This window comes from Lolium rigidum, chromosome 3 (assembly GCF_022539505.1).
Source record: "Lolium rigidum isolate FL_2022 chromosome 3, APGP_CSIRO_Lrig_0.1, whole genome shotgun sequence".
NCBI lineage: Eukaryota > Viridiplantae > Streptophyta > Magnoliopsida > Poales > Poaceae > Lolium > Lolium rigidum.
In genome coordinates this window covers 70,257,966-70,282,504 of record NC_061510.1, presented here as the reverse complement: position 1 = coordinate 70,282,504, position 24,539 = coordinate 70,257,966, and the positions used below count along the sequence as shown (strand labels likewise).

Here is a 24,539-nt window from a genome sequence, read left to right as displayed (position 1 = left end):
AGAGGGTCGCCTCCGCCATCAAACCCAGGGTTGCTTCCCCAGGCATCCTCATGCCGCAGGAGAAGCCCAGGAGTACCACCTCGCACCGACGGGAGGAGGGGAGAAGCAGCCGCTGCTGCGGCGCAGATCGAGGACTTAGCCGCCGCCTACTAGCCATCGTTGTCAACAGCGTCGAGGAGGGACCTGGCCGCCGCCACCTAGCGCAGCAGGAGGAGATCCGCCGCCTCCACGCCATGCGGGCTTTGCCCGGAGGTGCGTCGAGGAGGGACCTGGCTGACGCCACCCAGCGCAGCAGGAGGAGATCCGCCGCCTCCATGCCACGCGGGCTTTGCCCGGAGGTGCCACCGGCGGCGGCGGGAGGTTGGGTCGAGTCGTACATTTGTACTTAGTTGCTTCTAATAAACTTGTTGGTATATTGACTAGAGGCTTATCAGAAAAAAAAAAAAGGGGGTTCTAGTTTATGTTCCAAGATGGGTCTGTTTTGATCTCTTGCTTAATGTTTGATTTCAACAACAATGTCCTGTCAGGATATTTCCTTCTGCCGAGATGAACACTGGATGCACAAAAAGTATCGTCACGCATGCATGTACGCTGGAGGTGTACACCGCGCCCAGCATATAGGTCTGGTCTGTGGTCTCGCTTCTCTACGCCGTGCAAACGAAGACGCGGGCGCCAAACAAACGAACTAGAGTCGGATTCACCTCGATCCATTCGATCGCCAGAAAATGCAGAGCATTGGGCTGACCCCAGCGACGACTGTACATTCAACTTGAATCCGAGTCGAGGTCGAGGCCGGTTCTACTTCTGTGTCGAACTGTCGATCGAGGCCATTGCGCGTTCGGCTTCACTGGTGTATATATGCCGCGAATCCACCGCCAAATGCTTCCTCTCCCGATCCACGGCCGCCGTCTGCTCCACCTCTTCATCGCATCGCTCAGCTCCTCCCTCCACCACAGCAACCAAGAAACCCACCATGGCCGTCGGCAAGCGACCTGCTGCTGCCGTCCTCAACGCCGGCCACGTGATGGAGCAAGGATCAGATGATTACAACAGCAAGAGGAGGCGCGTCCGCGTCGGCAGCATGGAGGAGTACGAGGCGACGGACGTCCTCGGCGAGGGCGCCTTCGGCATCGTCAAGAAGGCGCGCCACTGCGTCACCGGCAAGACCGTGGCCATCAAGTTCCTCCGCCCCGACACCGACGCCAGCGAGCTCCAAGAAGAGGGACGCTTCCTCGAGGCCTGCGCCGGAAACCCTTACGTCGTCGGTTCCTACGGCCTTGTTCGCGAACCGAACACCACCAAGCTCAGCCTCGTCATGGAGTACGTCGGTCCGAGCCTCCACGCATCCTTGTCCAAGAGGCCGCCGCCGCTCCCGGAGGCCATCGTGCGCCGCTACATGTGGCAGCTCCTCACCGGCGCCCAGAAGATGCACGAGCGCGGCATCGTCCACCGCGACATCAAGCCGGCCAACATCCTCGTCGGGGAAGACGGAAAGATCCTCAAGTTCTGCGACCTCGGGCTGGCCATGTCCCTCGCGACGGAGAAGACGCCGTACTACGATGCCGGCACGCCACCCTACATGGCGCCCGAGATGCTCCTGGGGAAGCCGGACTACGACGCGCGGGTGGACACATGGTCGCTGGGATGCGTCATGGCGGAGATGCTCGCGGGAGGCAAGATGCTCTTCAGCGACAAGGGCGGAAGCAGGCACGCTGTTAAGATCAGCCAGCTCTGGGATATCTTCAGCCTGCTTGGTTTGCCAGATGAGAGGGCGTGGCCGGAGCTCGGGTCGCTGCCGCTCGCCGGCACGTTTCTGCGATGGTTCCCGGCACAGCAGCACAACACGCTGGGGGAGCGGTTCCACGAAGAGATGCTGTCCCACGACGGGTTCCAAGTCTTGAAAGGGCTTCTTGAGTGCAACCCTGATAAGCGGCTCACGGCGGCCTCCGCGCTCCGACTCCCGTGGTTTTTGCCCGAGATCGACAACTTACCAGTGCCCAGGAAGATCTTGGTGCGGATAAAGCTCTCTCTGCCGGCGACACCCAAGAAGAAGAAGAATCCGCAGCGGATCAAGACCATACCTCCGGGTCCGGCGACACAAAAAATGAAGAAAGTGAAGCCGATCAAGAACATCGTCGCTCCAGCTACGCCGAAGAAGAAGGTGCCACGTATCAAGTTCATCACACGAGCGACACCCAAGACGGAGAATGTACTTAGAATTCCACTGGCGATGTGGGAGAAGGCACGCATGATGGATCCATGTAAATGCTAGAAAATAGATATTCTTGTCCTGGAAATGTAAATGATGTAACTCGTTGCAGGTAGAATTATACAGTGTAGATCGAGCGTGCAATTGATGACTGATTTTGGTAGAAGCGTGCCATGTAAATTCTAGAAGAGGGCAAGAGGCACTTCGAACTGGATTAGTTGTCTTTCGATCTACAGATTATGTGAAAAGTTGTACTGTACTTTTGTGTTCATATGAGGTGCTAGCTGTCTTCACCCTTGTCATTTTGTCCATGTGCGTAATTGCATCATGATGTAACTAATTGAGCATGCTGTAAATTGCCCTTACATGTTTTTATGTACAGTCAAGGAGTGCCATGAATCAAAGTGGGGAAATGGTTAAAGTGTAGCAAGTATTTGTGAAACGGAGGGAGTATTTCTATAGTGGAATTCGTAGCCAATTTTAAGTTATAGCAACAAGTCGTAACCCTGTGTCTTATTTTGGACCAGCTTTCGAGTACCTACAAGATGGTTGTCCTACTTTATGTTTTCAAAGTTGGACGGCTAGCTGTTTGATCTGAACAATCTGGTGTCAGCCCAGTGTTCTTCATTTTTGTGCAAACCTTCCTGGTGAATCTGTTCTTGCGAAGGAAACAAAGCGCATGGATGACTGGTGTAGATCAGAGAATCTGGAGCAACCTCCTGCGATGTTTAGAATTGCTATGGATCGAAACGAAGCATTTATTTGAAAGCGCCGAAAATTGCTGAAAGGGTTGAGAAAACCAAATATGTGTTTGCGAGTGCCAAATCTCACAAAATAAGGTGTGGTCAAAACTTCAATGGTAACACACAAAATGATTACAGCTGATTTCCAGAAATTATACTATCCGATATTTCGAAGTCAAATCCTAACGTCCCTCGCGAGTTTTGGAACATGGTAAATCGCAGGGATGAAATCGAGCTTATACTACATGATGCCTCCCTCCCATCACCACCTTCGCTTTCGTATGGTCCGTGAGTCTAGCAGAGACAAGAACAAGAGAAATACAATATCAGAAAAGGTGAGGTTTGGAGCAACTGCTACACGGACCTAATGATCCGGCTACCTTGGAGGCTCTAGCTCGCAGGGAGGCGTTGGCTCTAGCTGAGGACCTCCATATTCAAAAAATGATTGTAGCGTCAGCTGCCTCCAAGTGATCAACAACCTGCATGGAGAATACCGAGGTAGCTACAGCATGGTTACACAGGAGATCAAGGCGAAACCATCAGGTTTCTCTGATATCCGTTTCCGACATGAAAATCGGGCTTCAAATTCAGAAGCTCATAGAGTGGCTCGTAGTTTTGTTTCTAGTAGTTCTGGTAGACAGGTTTGCTCCTTCAGCCTCCTGAAGGCCTTTGTATTCCTTATCAATAAAGAGCCACTTTAACCCTCAAAGAAAAAATGTACCAGGCTCCAGGTGGTGAGAACCATGTTGGACTTGAGATATGGCCATCACGGTAACCATCCAGGCTCACGAACAATGGTGCCTCCGCAGACGCCATTTCTTCCGGTTGCCACTGCGCTAGTTGTGCCTCGGTCGCTTGTGTCGCTTCTTCATTGAAAATGCACACGTTTCCGTCGAACAGCAGCCAGGCAGGGGGAGCCGGAGAAGATCGTCCGAAGAGGTGAAATCTCGGCCACTTGGCTCCATGCTTCTGATGGTTTCAGAGGGGAGCAAGGACTTGGATATAAGGAGGGAATCGGTTTACTCCATCAAACAAACTATGGATCGGTTTACTAATTCTATTCAAATTCGAATTAATAGCCGAGCTAAATACAGAAACATAGTAGTGTCATTAAATGATTTTATCTAAAAGTCATAACCACTTATTAGGTGGAGTTTCTTTTCCGGTAATGACGTATTAGCTGCTAATGCCTCCAAAAAAGGTCTTGCGTATCATGTTCATGTACTCCCACCTCTTGAATGCTACCAGTACTTCCATATCTCAAACACCTCTCTAATTTTACGAAAATTCTATAATAAGAATAAGCACATGGATACAAGAATCATAAATCCAGGTTTAATTTACACTCCAGAACAAAATGGCAAAATCAGTGTTGACAGTGATAATAGGCCGAATTGACAACCCAGTTTGAATTAGCTGCTATTCACATCACATATGAATTTGTCTTACTAGTATTTTGTTTCCAAAATGTGGATTAAATTTTGGATTTGATTTTTTATAACATAGTAGACTGATGTTGTATGAACTTGATAAATTGTTTATAGAAGAACTCATGACTTTTCTGTGTAGGTTGTTTTGAGGTCGGAGTACAGGGAGTACACAAAGGACAGGAGCACTACGTTATGTGCTCCTTTGTGCCATTTAGAGTACAAAATGGTTGAAAAATAAAATCCATAATGTGAAACAAGTTTTTCCCAACAATATTTAACACCAAAAGACAACAACTTCAAGGCTGACTTTGCAAGAATTAGCTATCTTACATCTTAAATCAGGATTAACTCATGTCACTCCCTTGTATATGTTCTACAGCATATACAATATTAGGATCCATATACAATATTAGGATCCATTGCATCGGAGTAGGTATACTTAAAATTGGTGTCACACAACAATATAACAAGAACGGACTGGACAGAATGCAAGTCTTCCTTTGACCATATTTGTAGGAGTTTATTGTGTGCCATCCTAACTGTTCCACTTTAACATGTATCTTCACTCAAATAACTTAAAGAAACTGCAGCAGAGTAGCGTAGTGACAGTAGGTTACATATGCAATTGTGTGTGTAGATTTGTACAACTAATAGCTATTGCATCTCAGTCAGGTCAGGAGGTTACTCAGCTGATGTGATGTGCTGCAGCATGAAGGACCTCGTCTTGCCATCTGGTGTCAGCCCAATGCTCTGCATTTTCTTATACACCTTCCTGGCTAATATGGGTTTGCCTCTCAAACAAAGCCCATGGATGACTGTGTTGTAGATCGAAGAATCTGGCTCAACCTCCTGCGATGTTCAGAACTAGGTGTCAAAATGAAACTTGAAAGCACCAGAAGTTGCAAATCAATTTTGACAAAATAAAAATTGTGAGTACCAAATATCAGAGGATTAGGTATGGTCAAAACTGGCTAAATACGTACTAACAATTACTGCTCATTCCCAGTATGCTCGAATTTGTATAAAAATACACCCTTGCAATCTATCCATTTTTTAGGCTGGGAAAGTGAACACCAGTAAATTAAGTAGAAAATAAAGCCATGTGTGTGAAAATGAACTTCATTTGTGCAAAGAACACAACTCCACTTGGAACAGCAGATTCCTGAAATATAATTTTTTTTACTGTTACTAACGTAAGAACTTCCTTTCATGTTGTTGACTGTTAAAAAGATTACTACAGTCAACAACACAATTATACCTTGGCTTAACAGTGTTGACACCAACCCTGGACGATTGACATAATAATGTTGATGTAGCGTTGTAGAATTAAGAACCAAAGCATCAAATGTTTAGACACTTGAACACTAGAGAAGCCCACCATATATGATGCTATGGAAAATTCAAAATCATTACGATTTCAACAGAAATAAATAACTAAAGAGTGAAATAGTACCTCCAGTATATCCTCTACTTCGTCCCAGAGAGATCCCCAAATGCAAGCTCTTATAACAGATAAATGTGTGAACGTATCCGGCGAGCACCTTTCACGAGTCATACGCTGGTACACTTTCAGCGCAACTTTTGGCTCGCAAGCAACCTCACAAGCACGTATCACGTGATTGTAAGAAACCGCTGAGATTTGCAGCCCGTGTTTTTCCATCAACCACAACAGTTGCAAAGCATGCTCCCATTGGCCGAGCCTTTCACAGGACATCAAAGCGATGTGGTAGAGATGGCTGTTTAAGACCGACGGATGCTTGGATTTAATTCCATGAAAAAGATCTAGGGTGTCCCAACATCGACCAGACCTATGTAACGCAGACAGTAACGCGCTCCACGTATACTGATCAGGCTCGAGCCCTGAGGATGTCAGAAGATGGTACATCCTAAAGGCGAGCTCATCTTCGCCAGCCTTCCCAAGCGAGTTGATGATCGAATTAAACGCGATGATGTTGGGCTTCATGCCAGCACTCAGCATTCTCCTGAAGGTGGCCAGCGCAAACTCCCACCTCCCTTCCCTGGTGCACGAAGCAACAACGGCCTTCATTATATCCTCGCTTGGATCAAGCCCGTTGCGGAGCATTTCCTCATACGCAGCAACCGCTAGCTCAGACTGTCCACACTGCACAAACGTGCTGACGAGCAGATCGTAGGTCATCAGGGTTCCAGTTAAGGAGCTGTTCTCTGCTAGCCTTCTCCAAAGTTTCTCCACTTGCCTCCAGTCTTTCGCTCGCCCGCACGCAGATATCATGGTGTTGTAAACAATCACATCGAGGGCTTCTCTTGATTCTTCGCCCTCTTCGATTTCGCTGAACAATTGCAGGGCAGAAATGTAGCCCTCGGTTTTTGCGACAGACTTGAGTATCAGGGTATAGGTATGGCCAGTTGCCAATCTTTTCTCCCTCATGAACTCAAACATCTTCCTGGCATCGGCGGGGTAACCTCTGCGGATGAGACTGGCCAAGAGGGAGTTGCAGGCGTGCGCGGTCGGCTGCAGGCCAGAGGCACGCATTGAATCAAACAGCTCCATGGCACTCCTGACCTTGTTGGACTGGCCGAGCCTCATCAACCTTGTGGACAGCATCTCCTCGTCCCGCTCCTCCAGGAAGTGCAGCCTTGATGATCCCTCATGCTCAAACTTATCTGAAACTCGCACTTCTGGCGCCGACTCTGAAACTGGCACCGGCCGAACACTTCTAGCGCGGACAGGTTCCTTCTCCACGGCGGCAGCAGGCGGCTTCACCGGACGCCGCCGGAGCCCGTGGCTCTTGTGATAGACGAAACCACCAGCAATAGGTCGTTCATCGTCCATGCCACGAGTCCCCGGGCGAGCCTCCTCCTTGCGAGTGACATCAGATTCAGGGACACACGGCGGAGCAGCCACTCCTCTGGCCAGCACCATGACGCCGCTTACCCGGTGGGCTTCACCTCCGCTCCGGCCGCCGTTTCTTGATAGGATTCCCGTGCCACGCCGAGGCAGTTCGAGACTGAAGGAACCGCGGCTTGTGCTGCAGCCGCCCCAAACGGCAGCCATACCCGCCGCAAATGCAAACGGGAGACAAAGATTTCAATCAAGAACCCAGAGCACTGGCGGAACCACCGTCGGGGAAGAAAAGAAGCAGCGCTCACCGCACTGACTAACCGGCAGCCGGAGGGGCTCGCCGCGCCGTGAATGAAGCCGCGGTAGCTAGGGCTCGCCCACGCGGGGGACAAATGGAGGAAAAAGGTTTGAGGACGTATCGGGTAGCTGGGGTGATGGGCGGAGACGAGGCTGCTGGAATGGAGGGGAATCAATGGAGGTCCAGGCCTCGTCCTCCGGCGTGCTGAAGAAGAAGGCAGGGGAGGTCAGCAAGGGGGAGAGTGCCTTATCCCCTTTTCCATTTCTTTTTCTACCTCTCTTTACTGATTTCAAAATTGGACCCAAAAATTGAAGAGGTTCCACAAAGTTTATTGACTTCAAGATTTTTCAAAGCAAATGTTGCTAGGTCATACTTCCCAAAGCTTAAGGCTTTTTTTAAAGTCAAACCAAGAAAATTTTGATCAAATTTTTAGAAAAATCAAATAACAAATATGATTTGTAGATACCATATGAAACTATATTTTATTATCTATCTAATGATATTGATTTTGTATTTTGCATGTTAATATTTTTTGGTAAAACTTTAGTCAAACTCGACATATTTGACTTCCTAAAAATAATATAAGCCTTAGCTTTGGGATGAAGGTAGTATTCGGTTTTATCTTGCATAACCACCAGGACAACGGGAAAGACCTACTGTCACGGTTAGAGTAATGAGCCCAGATGTAGTGAACCCTTTATTTTTTTAAGTTTTAGAAGTCATCTATATAAAGCTTGACACATTACAAACAAAATTATGGATGTACGCAATGATGTATCGTGTGAAATCCCAATTTGAAATACTTTATACTCTAAGCTACACAAAAAATGAAAAAAAAAGTGGATCTAAATTTGAGCAATGCATCCAAATCGAAATGCTTCAACTTGATAAATTGACTTATTCCTCACAATTCTTCTAGTTATGCCTTCTCCTCTTTATTTTTCATATTTTCTTATTTAATAATAATAATGGAATACTTGGAATCAGCAGAATTCTCAAAGTACGGAACCAACTGCTTTCGCACCGGGGGGGAACAAGTTCTTCTCCTCTTTATTTTTTTATATTTTCTTATTTAATAATAATAATGGAATACTTGGAATTAGTAGAATCCTCAAACTACGGAACAAGATCCAGAGCAATGACCCTAAGAATTTGGAAGATATCTCGAGAAGGTTTTGCATTGGTCTCATATATGTGCTTCAGTTTATCTTAAGTATCACAATGGTGTAAGACTGACGACTAATTGCGTAAAAACGAAAAAGATCAACTCTCAAATTTGGTGATGTTATCTCAAGGCCATCCCTTTTTATTTTTGTAGAGTGGTAAATTAGTGTTGTTCTAAGGAAGTGGTAGCTGTTCCAGTACACAAAGAAAGAGAGATTTGTGTAACCGGAGTGCTTTGATCAAGATGTAAGCCTGATGTGACTGACTAATAAGAAAGTGATAGGAGTCGTGCTCGGCTTTCTTTCTTTTGCCAAGGATATTCTTATTCACTTATCTTTCAAATGAAAAACAAAAGCTTTACATCATATTTACTTAATATAGACGGAACCGAGACCTTGACTTCTTCTTAATTTGCTTCGGTTGTCCTCTTCGCTAACCAGAGTATACCACTATTTCTAACCTTTTTAAGAGACAAACCCATATATATATATATATATATATATATATAGGAGACAAAGGATGAAGGGCACCTTTCGAACAAACTTTGAAGAACATAGCAAACCCTGCCTCGATGACTGAATCTAGTATAGGAAGAAGGTCACCTAGGATAGGCACACAAAGCTAAAACTTGTTAAGAAGCCATCGGAGACGCTATGGGAGAGCCACCTAGACTGTGGTAAGAGACTCGATGATATCTTTCTTTAATGTGGGTTTTGCCGGACCTAACTAACTACCCGGTAGATGGAAAATAAGGGAAACTCAATCGCAGATCGCACTCAACAAAGTAAAACGGGATGAATTCAATCTCCAAGACCTGACACTAACTGATTCCATAAGCATGGAAAAAAGGGTTTACAAATCATAGAGAAAAAAGGTATTGTTCTTGTTATTATCAAAACCCATCAAATCATTCAAAAGCAAAGAAAGAAAGATGAATAAGCAAAGCGAAGGCCAAGCCTGATCTCCCTTTCCCTTGATATGGCGGACTCCTAAAATAGGCTTTCTTTGTTCGTATGATTTTTAAGAATACTATAATAAGCCACTCCTGAAAATGGGCTGGCTACTCGAACCAAATATTGAACTTGCTCTTTAGCATAGGTAGACTTCACTACCTGGATAGGTCAGCCTCGTTCCCATTTCTCTGGATCCGCCATCAAAAGTAAGTTCTTTTTCGAATCGATTTCAAAAAAGAATGGATTCGATTTTATGGATTCTACCTCCTAACAGCTCATAAAGGAGGCGCTTGCGGCTAAGCAAAGCACAAATTGTAGTGGGCAGACTCAGCTTTGAAAGCAATGACCTTCCTATTCAATACCATGGAGTGTCACTATTCTCAGGGTCTATAAAAAGTCCCATTTACCGTTTCGATTAAGAAGGTGAGAAGAAACAAAATTGGAAGGAGGAAAAATAACCATCATTCAAGTCGTTCGACAGTCCATGCCTCTCTATGTTTTGTCAATGTAAGCCCCCCCCCCCCCCATTTAAGTTCTATAAACAGATGGGAAACATGTATGTGAAACTTCGTAGGGGGGCAAGCATCAAAGGGATAACAACATCATTGGATAGGCAGAACCAAGGTACACTAGTTTTATAACAAAGTTTGATTAGTGCAATGAAAAAATGGTCAATCGTTCTTCCATCTTTCCTACCTCCTCGAGCTTGCACCCGTCTCGCGCATCACTGCTTATCTAGATCTGCATCCTGATAAGGTGCATCTCGTTAAACGATCTTATGTAAAATTTATATTACCATAAATAAAACTCTCAAATTTATCAAATTTTGTCATTTGTTACTTTTCTCGTCCCCAAAAAGAGATGCCCTAATTGTGTATGATTATTTGAAGACGGTAGCGGAACTAAAGGTCTTCTCCTACTTTGGGTGGGGAAGAAACCTTTGTTTCGCTGCCCATTTGGGGAAAATCGTCATCATCCTTGACACGGAAGGTTCCTTTATGTGGGGAGCACCATCTCCATCACTATCTTCATCGCCTCCAATGATATCACCTCCTCCATCTTCATCGTTGACAGCACCCACCCCCTCCACTACTTGTGTAGAACGGAACCTGAGTAACGTTCTAGTGTTGTTTGCATGCTATCGCATGATACCGCGTTATACTTTTAGACTAGTGTTATCATATGCATCTAACTATTACTGTGGTTTATCATTGTGAGTAGTTCCTTATGTTCCTGACAACATGGAAGAATAGTCATGATTGGTGTATGATTGTACAATAAGACCGTTGTTATATATGTTTTATTCTTAAGTTGCAAATCTATAATTCATGGTAAAGTTTCTTTTTTTCTAAAACACCGTAGATGCAGACACTCATAAATACGTGTACATAAATTCACCCCTATAAACGTAGCGCACACACCCTACCATATGAGTATCTCCGAGAGACTGAGTCCGGGAACCGCAAGACTTCGTGTTATCATTATGATTTTACCTTAATATCTCCTTTTTAGTTCCTGGATAAGGGGAGCTATATAATCATAAGAGATGTATGCCGGCATGGATATTCCTGCACATAAAAAACGTAACATGTGTCTTAATTTTATGGTTATGGTCTTATGGAATTCTAGGACTAGAAAAATAATACCTGCCATGCTCGGGAAGACTTTTGTCTCAATAAAGTACAATGGTTGGCTTGTTCTCTAGAGGATTGGGCCATCTTTGAACCATGTTTATTTTTGTTGTTATTTACTTATTTATTTTGCAGCTATCTCACAAATCAAATACCACTTATTTCATGTCGGTAAGCTTTTTTGTCTAAAATAAAATGATAGTAGGACTACTAGATGAAGACTAGCAAGCTAGCTACCTGCTTGTAAAATGTCAAATTCGCAACCAGGCATGGTCAGGACAGGAAGCCAACTACTCATGGCTAGAATACAAGAAAATGAGAAAATATTGACCAGGAAAAAAAAATTAGGCTTCAGCTAATAAGCTTCCACACGGTCCCATCCAGGATTCCAGATGACATGTGACGCAGCTAGCAGTGCCATCCATCCACTAGTCTAGTACTGACCTAGCAGCAGCAGCATCAGAGAGATGTTTCTTCTTCCCCTCGTCGCCTCCACCTCAATCTCCCGCTCCGGCTGCTTCAGCTTCTTCCCAGATGCAGATGGTATTCCACGCAGTAGGAACAGCACTAGTCTCTCCTCCAGCTCCAGGGTAGGTAATGATTATTTTTCTTATCCTTTTAGGAATTTTCGTCCTCTCTTCCTACTCCAACTGAATCTATCTAAAGATGCAATAATTTGTGGCGGTGCTTGCTCTTAGGGAAGGCAAAGGAGGTTGGAACTGAGACTTCAACCATCGTCGACTAGTCCTCCTGTTGGTCATCGCCATGGGCAGCAGCAGCATCAGCATCATGGAAGCATGGGAGCTGCGCGAGCCGGCAATGGCAGCGACGGCATTGCAACCAACCTTCCTGAAGCTGACGACTACTGCTTAACAGCGAGAGACATAGTGCGTGCCACCTACGGACCTACCACTCCCCTTCATGGATCATCTTTTACCATGAAAATGGAAGGAATTAAGATGTAAATGCATGCTCCTCTGCTCTACTAACATTACTGCTCGTTGCAACTCATGCAGAGGTGTGTGGTGCTGGACATCGAGGGCACCACCACCCCCATCCCCTTCGTCGCCGACGTCCTCTTCCCCTACGCCCGCTCCAATGTCCGTGCCTACCTTGTTGACACTTACCGCACCCGCCAGACCATGGACGACATTGCCTTCCTCCGCGCCCAGATCGACAAGGACTTAGCCGATGGAGTTCCAAGCGCCGTGCTAGTTCCACCGCCATCAGCACCCAAGGAAGAGGTCATCGATGCCCTAGTGGCCAACGTGGAGGCCATGATCGACGCGGACCGCAAGCTCCCGGCACTCAAGCAGCTCCAGGGCCGGATATGGCGACTCGGCTTCGACGGCGGCGAGATCCAGGGCGTCGTCTATGACGACGTCGCCGAGGCTCTCGCGCGGTGGCATGGCACCGGCGCCGTCAGGAGCTACATCTACTCCAGCGGCAGCAGGGAGGCGCAGCGGCTGATATTCGGCAACACTGAAGCCCACGGCGACCTCAGGAGATACCTATCTGCCTTCTTCGACACCAGCGTCGGGTACTCGCGTAGCATATCAAATCTTGCATTCCTCGTAAAGACCATATACTATTTCATCTCCATTGTTGAGCTTGATCGGTATGGAGGTTTGCAGGGGGAAGAGGGAGCCCCGGAGTTACTATGAGATCTGGCAGACGCTGGGAGTGGACAGCCCGTCTCAGATACTCTTCCTGACCGATGTCTACCAGGAAGCCACAGCCGCAAGGGATGCAGGTCTGCAATCACATCTCCTTTCCCCTTTTTTCACTCACAATTTCTTCACAGCAACATCAATGTTGCACCTACTGAACTAACTGATGCTTAAGACTATTAACACAAATCGAAAGAAAGGCATCTCATTTCAAGCATATTTCAGCTATTGGAAAGCAGTTGCATACATTTCAAACTCACAAGGATACACAACACTTCACGAATGGGTTGCATATACATGTAATGGAATGTACATGACAAAGTTTGCCTTTTCAAAGACTCATCATACATTTCGATTTCACAGGTTTTGAGGTGCTCATATCTATCAGGCCTGGAAACGCGCCGCTCCCCGATGACCATGGCTTCCAGACCATCACGTCGTTTGCACAGATCTCTGTCTGAATGCCTCAACTGGCTTACCCCTGTATATGGACAAAAGCTGTGTGTTATCTACAGGGCATCTGATTTAATCGGAATCTATCTTGTATCCTGCAACAGTTAACAACCGATCGAATTACAACTTACAAGGCACAAGAGTTGGTACAATGTTTTAAGGACTTCGTGTGATGACAGCTTGGTATGATCAGGGTGGTTCCTAAAAGCATAAGGGTGATACTTTATCAAAGCCCTCTTACTAAAGTTCCTCCAAAAATGAACATATTTTATTGATAATTAATTCTACGACAAGTGACTACCTCAACAACGCACAAATGAGAGACAGGCCTTTGTCTCATTTGCAACGATTTCATCCCGACATGGTATCCAGTCAAATGCCAAAACCAGCTTCAATGACTGCCATTACAGAAGGACGGAAAATGAATAACACAGAGAAATGGCAGAAAAGGGAACCCAATCAACACAAGAATTTACCATGTGCAAAAAACATGACAGAAATTGGCACCTCAGTCTTGCATTTCAATATCTGTAGATTCAACCTCCATACTGTTTGACTGAACAGAGGCTATCAGATCCTCAATTCTAAGAGAAGCATGCCTGGCAGCATATTGGAATAGAACCTGAACACACGAAATAAGAGCTTAGGTACACGTGATGAAAATGAGAGTTTAAATCAGTGCTTGGTCATGTCAACACTTACTTTGGAGTGGCTGTCAGCAAAATTACGAGAGCGGTTCAGCTTCCCAACAAACTGCAGCTCACCAATCTCCATCTTTCCATCCACAAGTTTCACGCTTTCATCTCTTACACTGAAGCGGAGAAGGTTCCCTGGCCGCAGGTTTGACTGCACACAAAAAAAAAAAGCATAATCATATAAGCGTATGTGGTTTATGATTAAAACATATTCAGGTAAGGAAAATAGACAGGTGGTCACTGTATAGGAAGGCACGCAAAATCAACAAAGAGCATGCAGCTGTTATGGTCGGTTTGACCTATACACGCAAGAAGCCCACTAGTGGCTAGTTATGGGCTTAGCCCAAGTAAATTAGGGGCTTAGCCCAAGTAAATTAGGGTTTAGAGGAGGCCGTCCTCCTATATAAACACTTGTATCCCTTCGAGATTAATCAGACAATATTCAGTATCATTACTTGTCTCGTCTCCCGAAGGGAGACGGAGACCCCTGCGCCCCGCCGCACCAGCCCTAGCCGCCGCCTCCTTCCTCCGCGACGGCGCCCGCGCCCGCCGGCGCCGAGCTCTCCAGCCTCTCCGCCCTCACTTCCACCCTTACAACCTCCGCCCTAGACCCGGTAGAACCCTAGCTCCTACCACTTTGGTATCAGATTGCCTAGGTCTCATGGGCTCCAACGGCCCCCCGCCGCCACCAACACCACCACCGCCACCGCCGCCATGACCGGCGCCCACGCGCTCCAGGGAGCCACCGCCGCCGCCAACGGAGACCAGGCCGCCGCCGCCCCCACGGGCCTCGACCTCCTGCCCGCTACTTTGGCGGACCTCGCCGACAGTCTCCGCGCCATCCGTTTCGAGCTCGCGGAGATCAAGGCCGGCCCCACCGCCCGCCGTTCCGCCGCCGGCCCCACCGCCCGCCTCTGCCGCCAGCAACGGGTGCCCGGCGTGGTGGCCGCCATCGCCTTCGCCAATTCCCACATGGATCGACGCGTCGCCCGTCTACACTCAAACTGCGGCACGGACGACGGTCCAACAGCCCGCCCACACCCTTGGCGGTCCTGGCGGGTTTGCGGCCCCCTTCGCCGCGAGCACGTCCTTCAACCCGGGCCGCCAGGAGGGCGCCCCCGAGGTCCCGCCTCTGGCACAGCAGCCGCCCCGCTTCACCAAGCTAGAGTTCTCCACCTACGACGGCGCCACCGATCCCTCGAACCGGCTGAACCAGGTGTGAGCGGTTCTTTCGGGGGCAGCGGACGCTCGGCACCGACCGCACGTGGATCGCCTCCTATCACCTACGGGCGCCGCGCGGACTTGGTACTACGCCCTCGAGCGGGACGAGGGCGGGATGCCGTCCCGGGAGCGCTTCCGCGACCCGTGCCTTCGGCGGTTTGGGCCGACCCTACGCGGAAGCCGCCTCGCCGAGCCGGGACGCCTCGCCTTCACCACCACGGTCCGAGGACTTCGCCGACCGCTTTCGAGCGCTCGCGTGCCATGCCCGGGCGTCTCGGCGCGGCAGCGCGCCGATCTCTTCGTCGGCGGCCTCCCCGACTACATCCGCGTCGACGTCGAGATGCGCGAGCCTCGCGGACTGCGAGACGGCCATGTACTACGCACGAGCCTACGAGCAGCGGGCCATCGCCATGCAGCAGGTCTACGCGCAACGTGGCAGCGCTCGTCCCGCGCTTCGACCCGCCCCGACGCCCACCGCCCCGACGCGCCCCGCGCCGGCCGCCGCGCCCGCGGGCCCTCCTGCGCCGACTCGCCCCTTCAAACGGCTGACGGCTGCGGAGCAGCTCGAGCGGCGCCGCTAGGGGCTGTGCTTCAACTGCGACGAGAAGTACGCGCCGAGCCACACGTGCGCCGCCTCTTCTACCTGGAGACCGTCGACGACGCCGACATAGAGGCCCTCACCGCCGAGCTCGCGGCCGCCACCGTCACTGAGGCCGGTGTCACGACCTACGCGCCGGTCGACGCGTCCGCCTTCGTCGTCTCTCTTCATGCTATGGCGGGCATCAAGACGGCAAAGACGATGCTCGCTCCCGGTGACGATCAATGGGGAGCGTCTCACCGCGCCGGTGGACACGGGCTCGACGCACAACTTCCTATCCAACACCGCCATGCGCCGCGCTCGCTCTCCGGCCCGGCGGGATCGGAGAAGTACGGCGTCACCGTCGCCAACGGGGACCGTCTTACGTGCCGGGCGTGGCGCGACAGGTTCCCGTGCTCGTCGGCGACGAGCCATTCTCCATCGACTCGCGTCGGCATCGACTTGGGCTGCTACGACTTCATCCTCGGCCTCGACTTCCCGAGCACCTTAGGCCTCATCCTTTGGGACCTCGACGTGCTCGTCCCTCATCTTCCGGCGCGAGGGCGGCCGCCGTGTTCACTCGGACGGGCTTGGGCAGCACCGGCGCATCCCCGCGGCTCCACCTCGATGGCCGCCGCGCTTGACGAGGCACACCCGCTCTCGGCCGACTTGCGCAGCGAGCACGGCGACCTCTTCGACGAGCCGCGAGGCCTCCCTCCCTCGCGGCCCCGTGACCACCGCATACACCTGCTGCCTAACACGGCGCCGTCGCGCGTGCGGCCGTGCACGGTACCCCCGGCTGCGGAAGGACGAGCTCGAGCGCCGAGTGGCGGTCATGCTAGCACGAGGGCATCATCCGGATTTCGACGTCGCCGTTCTGCGCCCCCGTGCTCCTTGTGCGCAAGGCCGACGGCACGTGGCGCTTCGCATCGACTTTCGCGCCCTCAACACCGTCACGTCCAAGGACAAGTTCCCCATCCCCGTCGTGGATGAGCTCTCGGACGAGCTGCATGGCGCGCGCTTCTTCACCAAGCTCGACTTGCGCTCGGGCTATCATCAGGTGCGCATGCACCCGAACGACATCGCCAAGACGGCGTTCCGCACTCACCACGGCCACTACGAGTTCTTGGTGATGTCGTTCGGCCTCTCCAACGCGCCGGCAACCTTCCAGGCCCTGATGAACGACGTGCTCAGCCCCTACTTACGACGCTTTGTGCTTGTTTTCTTTGATGATATTTTGATCTACGGCGCATCCCGGGCGGAGCACTCGCAGCACGTGGCCATCATCTTCAACGAGCTTCGAGCGCATCGTCTTCATCTCAAGCGCTCGAAGTGTTCGTTTGGCACGACCTCCGTCGCGTACTTGGGCCACGTCATCTCCGCCGACGGGGTCGCGATGGACGCGGACAAGGTCGCCGCAGTCGCCGCCTGGCCGACGCCCCAGTCGCCGCGCGCTCTTCGCGGATTTTTGGGCCTCGCGGGATACTACCGGCGGTACATCCAGGACTTCGGCCTCATCGCCGCGCCTCTCACGCGCCTGCTTCGCCGCGACGCCTTCTCCTGGGACGAGGAGGCCGCCACGGCCTTCGCCGCCTGCGGCGGGCACTCACGACGGGCCCCGTTCTTCGGATGCCGGACTTCGACGAGCCGTTCGTGGTGGGCTGCGACGCCTCCGGCATCGGCTTCGGCGCCGTCCTTCACCGGGGCGAGGGCCACTCGCTTTCTTCGGCCGCCCCTTCGCCGCACGCCACCACAAGCTCGCCGCATATGAGCGCGAGCCGATCGGGCTGGTCCGGGCGGTGCGCCACCGGTGGGCGTATCTTTGGGGCCGGACGTTCGTGTGCGCACGGACCATTACAGCCTCGAAGTTCTTGCTCGGATCGGCGCCTCTCCACGGTGCCGCGAGCATCAGTGGATCAGCAAGCTCTTCGGCTTCGACTTCACCGTCGAGTACCGACCCGGCCGCCTCAACACAGTCGCCGACGCCCTGTCCCGCCGCGACATCGACGACGCCGCGGACGCACCCACGGTCGGTGCGGCCCTCTGCATCCACTCCGGGCCATCTTTCGCCTTCATCGACGAGGTTCGCCGCGCTACTGCCGAGGCCGCGGATGCACAGCAGCTGCGCCGGCGCCGGCCGAGCGGCGAGCTGGCCGCGCCATGGCGCTTGGACGAGGGACTACTCCTCCATGGGCGGCGCATCTTCGTGTCGGATCATGGCGACCTGCGCCACCAGGCCTTGTCCTTGGCGCATTCTCGCGAGTCACGAGGGCGTCCAAAAGACCCCGCACCGTCTCCGCGCTGATTTTTACATTCCAGGGGATGGCGTCCTGGTGCGAGGTCGGGTGCGAGCGTGTGTCACGTGCCGGCGGAACAAGACGGAGACGCTCCGTCCGGCGGGCTTCTGCGCAACCGCCGGACGTGCCGTCCCAGTGTGGGCGGACATCTCCATGGACTTCATCGAGGGGCTGCCGAAGGTTGGCGGCAAGTCCGTCATCCTCACGGTGGTCGACCGTTTCTCCAAGTACGCGCACTTCATCGCCCTCGGCCATCCCTATACGGCGGCGTCCGTGGCACGCGCCTTCTTCGACGGCATCGTTCGCCTCCACGGGTTTCCGTCCTCCATCGTCAGTGATCGTGATCCGGTGTTCACGGGTCACGTCTGGAGGGACCTCTTTGGGTTGGCGGGCGTGAAGCTCCGCATGAGCACGGCGTTTCATCCTCGGACGGATGGCCGGTCCGAGGTCGTCAACAAGATCATCGCCATGTACTCGCGCTCGCATCACCGGGGATCGTCCACGAGCTTGGGTGGAGCGGCTAGCGTGGGCCGAGTACTTGCTACAACACGTCCTACCACTCCGCGCTGCACACTACTCCCTTTGAGGTGGTCTACGGGAGGCCACCACCGGCGATGCTTCCCTATGCGTCGCGGCACAGCCCGTGCCGAGACGGCGGATGACCCGCTCGCGTACCCGCGACGAGATCCTCGGGCCGAGGCGCGCCGGCCGACTTCTTCGGGCTCGGCGGTCGGCGAGGAGGTACTATGATGCACATCATCGCGAGGCGGAATTCGCGGTGGACGAGCGGGTCCGGCTCCGCCTTCTTCACCGGACGACCCGGTCCTTGGACCCGCGCTCCCGGCGCAAGTTGGGCCCTCGTTACGCCGGTCCTTTCCGTGTGTCTGGAGCGCATCGGCAAGCTCGCCTACCGCCTTGAGTTGCTCGCGGGCTCGCGCCTCCACGACGTCTTCAACGTCGGTCTCCCGAAGGCCTACCGGGCGACCCTCCTCCGCACCACCGGCTCTTCCACCTACTTCGGATGGGCGTCTCGAGCCTGCCCCGGCGAGTGTGGCTCGCGTGTTGAAGGCCCGGCGAGCGCCGTGGTGTTTGGCACGTCTTGGTGCATTGGACGAGGCACCGCCGGAGGACGAGGCGACTTGGGAGAAGCTTGAAGATCTCCGCCGGCGGTTTCGGAAGTTCAGCTCGAGGACGAGCTGTTTGAGAAGGCGGGGAGAGATGTTATGGTCGGTTTGACCTATACACGCAAGAAGCCCACTAGTGGCTAGTTATGGGCTTAGCCCAAGTAAATTAGGGGCTTAGCCCAAGTAAATTAGGGTTTAGAGGAGGCCGTCCTCCTATATAAACACTTGTATCCCTTCGAGATTAATCGGACAATATTCGGTATCATTACTCGTCTCGTCTCTCGAAGGGAGACGGGAGACCCTACGCGCCCGCCGCACCAGCCCTAGCCGCCGCCTCCTTCCTCCGCGACGGCGCCCAGCCGCCGGCGCCGAGCTCTCCAGCCTCTCCGCCCTCACTTCCACCCTTACAACCTCCGCCCTAGACCCGGTAGAACCCTAGCTCCTACCAGCAGCATCTAAAAAATATGTTTGCATATACTAAGTGCATCGCCGCAGAGATAGCATCATGTCACGAGCATGTACACGAATTATCTATTATGGTCATAATGAATCATTAAGATGCTTGGCAAAGAGGTATTTTAAATCTGCATTGAATAATTTGTATGGCCTGGAATATCCCATTTTCCAATATGCGGATGACACATTGATAATATTGCCAGCTGATGAAACTCAGTTCTGTAGTTTAAAAGAATTGTTGCACAAATTCTCTACATCTACTGGGATGAAAGTTAATTATACCAAGACATCAATGATCCCTATAAATATCTCAGCTAAAAGATGTGTGAGCCTGGCAGAGGCCTATTGTTGTAAAGCAGAAAGCCTTCCTTTTACATACTAGGGCTTGCCCATGGGTACCACTAAGCCAAGGATCGAACATTTCATTAATATCACTGAGAGAATTGACAGGAGGCTATCTGGCATTGCCTCTATTTTGTCATATGATGGAAGACTAGTAGTGGTTAAGTCAATTTTCATGTTCATGTTAAATTTTGCCATGTGCACCTTGAAAGTTCCTTTCTCTATAATTGATCATGTTGAAGGATCAGCTAGAGGATTTCTATGGGCTGGAAAAGATATTGAAAAAAGAGGCAAGTGCTTGGTTAAGTGGGAGAATGTTTGCAAGCCCAAGTCTGCCGGAGGTCTAGGGAATATTGGACTTGATGACTCAGAGTTCTGCTTTACTCATGAAAAATCTATATAAATTTATGAATTGAATGGATATTCCATGGGTTCAATTAATCTGGAATGCTCACTACAAGCCTAACCTCACACCACAGAACACTGCTCCTGTCGGCTCCTTTTGGTGGAAAGATTGCTCTGTGGGATTTTTTTTCAAATCTGTCTAAATACACCCCTGGTGATGGCAGTACTATTAGAATGTGGAAAGATAAATGAATGGAGATGGAAGTGAAAGAAAAAATCCCTCAGTTATTCTCATTCTCAAGGAATCAGGATATCACTATTAAAGAGATCTGCAACATTGCTAGTGATGATTTCTATGATCACTTCCACCTACCACTGTCGATGCCTGCATCTCATCAGTCTGATAATATGCTTGACATTATTAACCCTCTTATTTGCATGGAAGGGATGGATAAATGGATGATACAGAACAATGCTACATTCTCTAGCAAAAAGGTTTAGACAGCTATGTCACCATCTGATCAAGCTCCTAAGCCTTTCAACTAGATATAGAAATCCTGTGTCCAGCCTAAGCATACGTTCTTCTTTTGGTTATTAATTCAGGACTGACTGAATAACAAAGATTTATTGGAGAGAAAGAATTTGCATGTTGTCAATGTCAACTTTTCTCTCTGCCAAGATAACTCCAGAGAAATTTGCATGCACTTATTTTTCAGATGTGATTTTAGCAAATGCTTCTAGTGGAAGCTACACCTTGAATGGAACACTCATATGCTACTGATGGATATGTTAATGGATAGCAGACGGAGATATAATTTAAAGAGTTTCAAGGAAATTCTTGTTGCTGGCTGTTGGGCCATTTGGAATCACAGGAATCGCCACATATTTGATGGACAAGACGTTGCAATTATGGGGTGCTTCAGATTCTTCAAGGAAGATCTCAGTCTTATAATTCATAGGGCCAAACCAAGTTTGAAAGAGGGAATGCAGCAGTGCGTAGACATTTTGTAAATTATTTTTGAACTACTCCTGTTGATGCAAATATTCTGTTTATAAAATGAAAAAATGATGCAGTAGGGAGTTTTCCCTACTGTTTTTCTGTCAAAAAAAATTAATCATCAAGATGATGGTTTGAGCACCATATGATAGGTCGCAGAATTGAAGTTTATTTACACCGTAGCAACTAACAGGGAGGGAAACCACTGAGACACGGATCATGCATCATAATTATTTATATAAGCTTCATGTCCAAACAGTACCTTCTGTACAAATTCGCTGTTCAAGCTACCAAACACAATTGGAGGGTCATCAGACGTAATTAGCTTCCCATCCTCTTGCAGCTCCAACACAACCTGATAACGAAACAAGCCCAACAAAATTATATTATTAAGAAATGAAGTGAAGCGGTAGCAAGCGCTAGAGTTGAAAATATTTTTCATCTTTCTACGAGTTATCTAATCAACTATAGTACGGGTATATTCGCAAAAAAAAAGAACTATAGTACGAGTAATCATAACAGAGAAAGGAACCTACATGCTGCTCGGTTGGAACTTGTCCTTCACTATCCGTATCAAGAACATATTGGCTGCAAGTCTCATCTTTCCATACCAGCGTAAGGGGTGTGATTCCAGATTGATAATGTGCATGCCTGATAAGAGCAAAAAAAATCCCCTAAGTGCCGTGAAATGTAAAAGGAGTTTGCAAACATGAGAATATGTGTATCAAGAACATATGAATAAAGGTCTGGAGACAGAAGTTCTTACTTGTTGTAAAACAGCAAACCATCCTTGACATAAGGTGTGCTTAGCGAATATGCCGCTTGAAGACCCTCAAGGGTGGACTCATACATGGAGACAGAGCTGAATCTATACCGATGGTAGGTCGATGGAGGGTCGCCAGCTGAGGTCTCCGTGAGCTTCGAGTTCACCCAGAAAAACCTGAACTCGGCAGTGCAGTCATACAACGAATAACCTCGCCAACATATCATATCGACAATATAGTATGTCTCATCAGGCTGCAGCACAAGAACATAAACCGGCAAGACAACACAAAGATTAGAAACAGTCATTAAGAAAGAGAGTAAAGGATCAGGCAGCCAGTGCCCTAAAACAATCATTTGCTTGGCTACCTCGTGGAATATGCAGTCAAGGATAGAGTAGGAGCTTGCTGGGCCAGAGATTCCCCTCTTTGATCCGTTGGGCAGGGCAGAAGGAAACCGGTGGAGAATGGTCCCGTTACGGAGCCTGCTGATGGTGATGCCGTTGGACGACATGACCAGGCATCGCTTGCCGGCAGGCCTGGCACAGACATGCCTGAATACAGAAAAATTAAATTGTTGGCGCAAAATGTCAATCCTTCTTGGTTTGTACAGTAACTTCTAACTTGACTTGGGAGTACAATGCTATGCTAGCGCTATTTCACAATGGTAGGCTTAGGTAAGTTGCACCCGGTTGTAATTTGCAAGCTAGAAGACACGCAAAGTTTGCTGCTAGGATGAGGATGAACTGACAAGGGCATGCCAAATAGAACATACTCCGTAATGGAAGAGTCATCTTTCGAAGAGACTAAAGACGAATCGAACATGAATCGAGATGACGGGGGACGACGGATTACCAGTCGCGGGCGAGGTGGGGAGGGGCGTCGACCATCCACTCCGGGAGCATGATCTGGCGGGCGAACCGGCGGCGCTGGTCGGGGCCGCGGAGCTTGGCTGCGGCCGCGGCGACTTCGGCGACGGCGGGCTCGTCTCCGCGGGCGTCGGGGGAGGTAGGCGGTTGGTCGTCGGAGGAGGACGACGGGGTGGACAGGAGGGAGTTGGCGAGGCTGCGTGCCCGCGCCTGGGCGTCGGCGCGCCGGGCGGACTGAGTCCGGAGCGCGGAGTCGCGGCGGCGCTGCTGGTCGGAGATGGCGGCGCGCTTGTAGGGCCGGCGGGGGTCGTGCTGCGGCGGCGCCATGGCTGACGGAGGTAGAGTAGACGAGGGTGGTTTTGATTTGGGCTGGACTGGCGCTCGGGCCCCTCTCAGGCTGGATATAATGGAAGGTGTTTAAAAGAAATAATTTTTAAAAATAAACTGGCTTTTCTACTAGTAGCGCTATAAAATTCGTTCCACTAAGATGTATTTAGTGTTCCGTTATTCAATTAAAGGATCATTTCGTGCGGAAAATTTATCTACCCGTGTGAGTTAAGATTTTCCTATATAAATGCAGAGCGACTAACAAATCTTTCAAACATATCTTTAAAATAAATTTTCTCCTAAGGCCTCGTTTGGCAGCCCGGGTTCTATGGGTATTCGCGTGTATATTACCGGCCCAGCCTGTTACTCGGAAATACTCGCTACAGCCCATTTGGCAGACCGGTATTGAGGCGTGTAAGCCCGAGAAAAAATCCAAATACACGTCGGGTCGACGGGTATTCCAGACGCGAGGTGGGCGACGCGTTTTTTACACTCGCGGCGGCGGAGCGACCTCTCTCCGTCTCGCGGGGGCAGCGCGGGCTCTTGCAGCGGAGCTCCCTGACACCTCCACCATCCTCTCTGCAGTCCCTCGGCCGCCAGATCCCGCCGCCTCCTCGCCGTCGCCTCCAACGCCGCCTGCCAGCGCCGCTCCACGCGGCCGCTTCCTGGCCGTCGCCTCCTGGATGTTGGAAGGCTAACGTTCACTCCGGGGTGTTCAAATGCGATCAGATTAATCCCTTTGAACAGAATGGTATACAGTTTTGATTTTTATTACTTCACAATGCCATTTGCTCCCATTTTGTGTTCAAATGCGATCAGATTAATCCCTGTGTGCCAAACGATGGGATTGGGTGGAGAGTATTGTGGTGTGAGAGTATTGGGTGGGAGAAAGGGAATTGGGTGACGGAAGTGTATTCACCAAAAACACGCTGTATTATACACTCCAAAACACTGGAATCCACTGTTTCCAAACAAGGCCTAAGCGGTTAATGCAATTGATGATACGTCAGCACCGCTAGGTTCGTATCGACGGGAGCTTCGAAAAAAAATTCCATCTTACTGTGTTTTGACGAAACTTTTTTCAACTTTAGTTGCGAGGTTACAATACTATATATAGGTATCATGTTACGGAGGTGGCGTTTTGGCTCATAGGAGC

The 24,539-nt window shown here is 50.2% G+C and overlaps 4 protein-coding genes across 12 annotated transcripts; 2 read left to right on the top strand and 2 right to left on the bottom strand.

Annotated features, from left to right (window-relative positions):
* Positions 1 to 973: 973 nt before the first annotated feature.
* LOC124695001 (putative cyclin-dependent kinase F-2) lies at positions 974 to 2,629 on the top strand. The gene is made up of 4 exons (XM_047227911.1): positions 974 to 2,087; positions 2,145 to 2,261; positions 2,322 to 2,384; positions 2,592 to 2,629. Exons 1-4 carry the CDS (start codon positions 974 to 976, stop codon positions 2,627 to 2,629), a joined length of 1,332 nt encoding a protein of 443 aa, XP_047083867.1.
* A 2,219-nt stretch (positions 2,630 to 4,848) lies between these two features.
* LOC124695000 (pentatricopeptide repeat-containing protein At3g29290-like) lies at positions 4,849 to 7,569 on the bottom strand. Its single transcript, XM_047227910.1, has 2 exons — positions 5,836 to 7,569; positions 4,849 to 5,231 (listed from the first exon to the last, which is right to left on the bottom strand). Exons 1-2 carry the CDS (start codon positions 7,414 to 7,416, stop codon positions 5,064 to 5,066), a joined length of 1,749 nt encoding a protein of 582 aa, XP_047083866.1. The 5' UTR covers positions 7,417 to 7,569; the 3' UTR covers positions 4,849 to 5,063.
* A 4,055-nt stretch (positions 7,570 to 11,624) lies between these two features.
* LOC124701765 (probable bifunctional methylthioribulose-1-phosphate dehydratase/enolase-phosphatase E1) lies at positions 11,625 to 13,532 on the top strand. Its single transcript, XM_047233869.1, has 5 exons — positions 11,625 to 11,839; positions 11,948 to 12,136; positions 12,266 to 12,789; positions 12,884 to 13,002; positions 13,283 to 13,532. The coding sequence occupies exons 1-5, from the start codon at positions 11,717 to 11,719 to the stop codon at positions 13,378 to 13,380; spliced, it is 1,053 nt and encodes a 350-aa protein (XP_047089825.1). The 5' UTR covers positions 11,625 to 11,716; the 3' UTR covers positions 13,381 to 13,532.
* On the bottom strand, positions 13,185 to 23,386 carry LOC124701764 (snurportin-1-like). Of its 9 annotated transcripts, none has more exons than XR_007002215.1 (10): positions 23,043 to 23,386; positions 22,558 to 22,741; positions 22,193 to 22,443; positions 21,963 to 22,077; positions 21,689 to 21,781; positions 14,075 to 14,218; positions 13,849 to 13,994; positions 13,674 to 13,770; positions 13,504 to 13,593; positions 13,185 to 13,400 (listed from the first exon to the last, which is right to left on the bottom strand). XR_007002215.1 is itself a non-coding variant. In XM_047233866.1 (8 exons), the coding sequence occupies exons 1-7, from the start codon at positions 23,381 to 23,383 to the stop codon at positions 13,881 to 13,883; spliced, it is 1,242 nt and encodes a 413-aa protein (XP_047089822.1). In that variant the 5' UTR covers positions 23,384 to 23,386; the 3' UTR covers positions 13,185 to 13,400; positions 13,849 to 13,880. The 9 variants fall into 9 exon arrangements, 3 of the variants coding, with proteins under 3 accessions (XP_047089822.1, XP_047089823.1, XP_047089824.1); XR_007002213.1 differs by having other exon boundaries at positions 13,504 to 13,573; XR_007002214.1 differs by having other exon boundaries at positions 13,880 to 13,994.
* Positions 23,387 to 24,539: the final 1,153 nt, after the last annotated feature.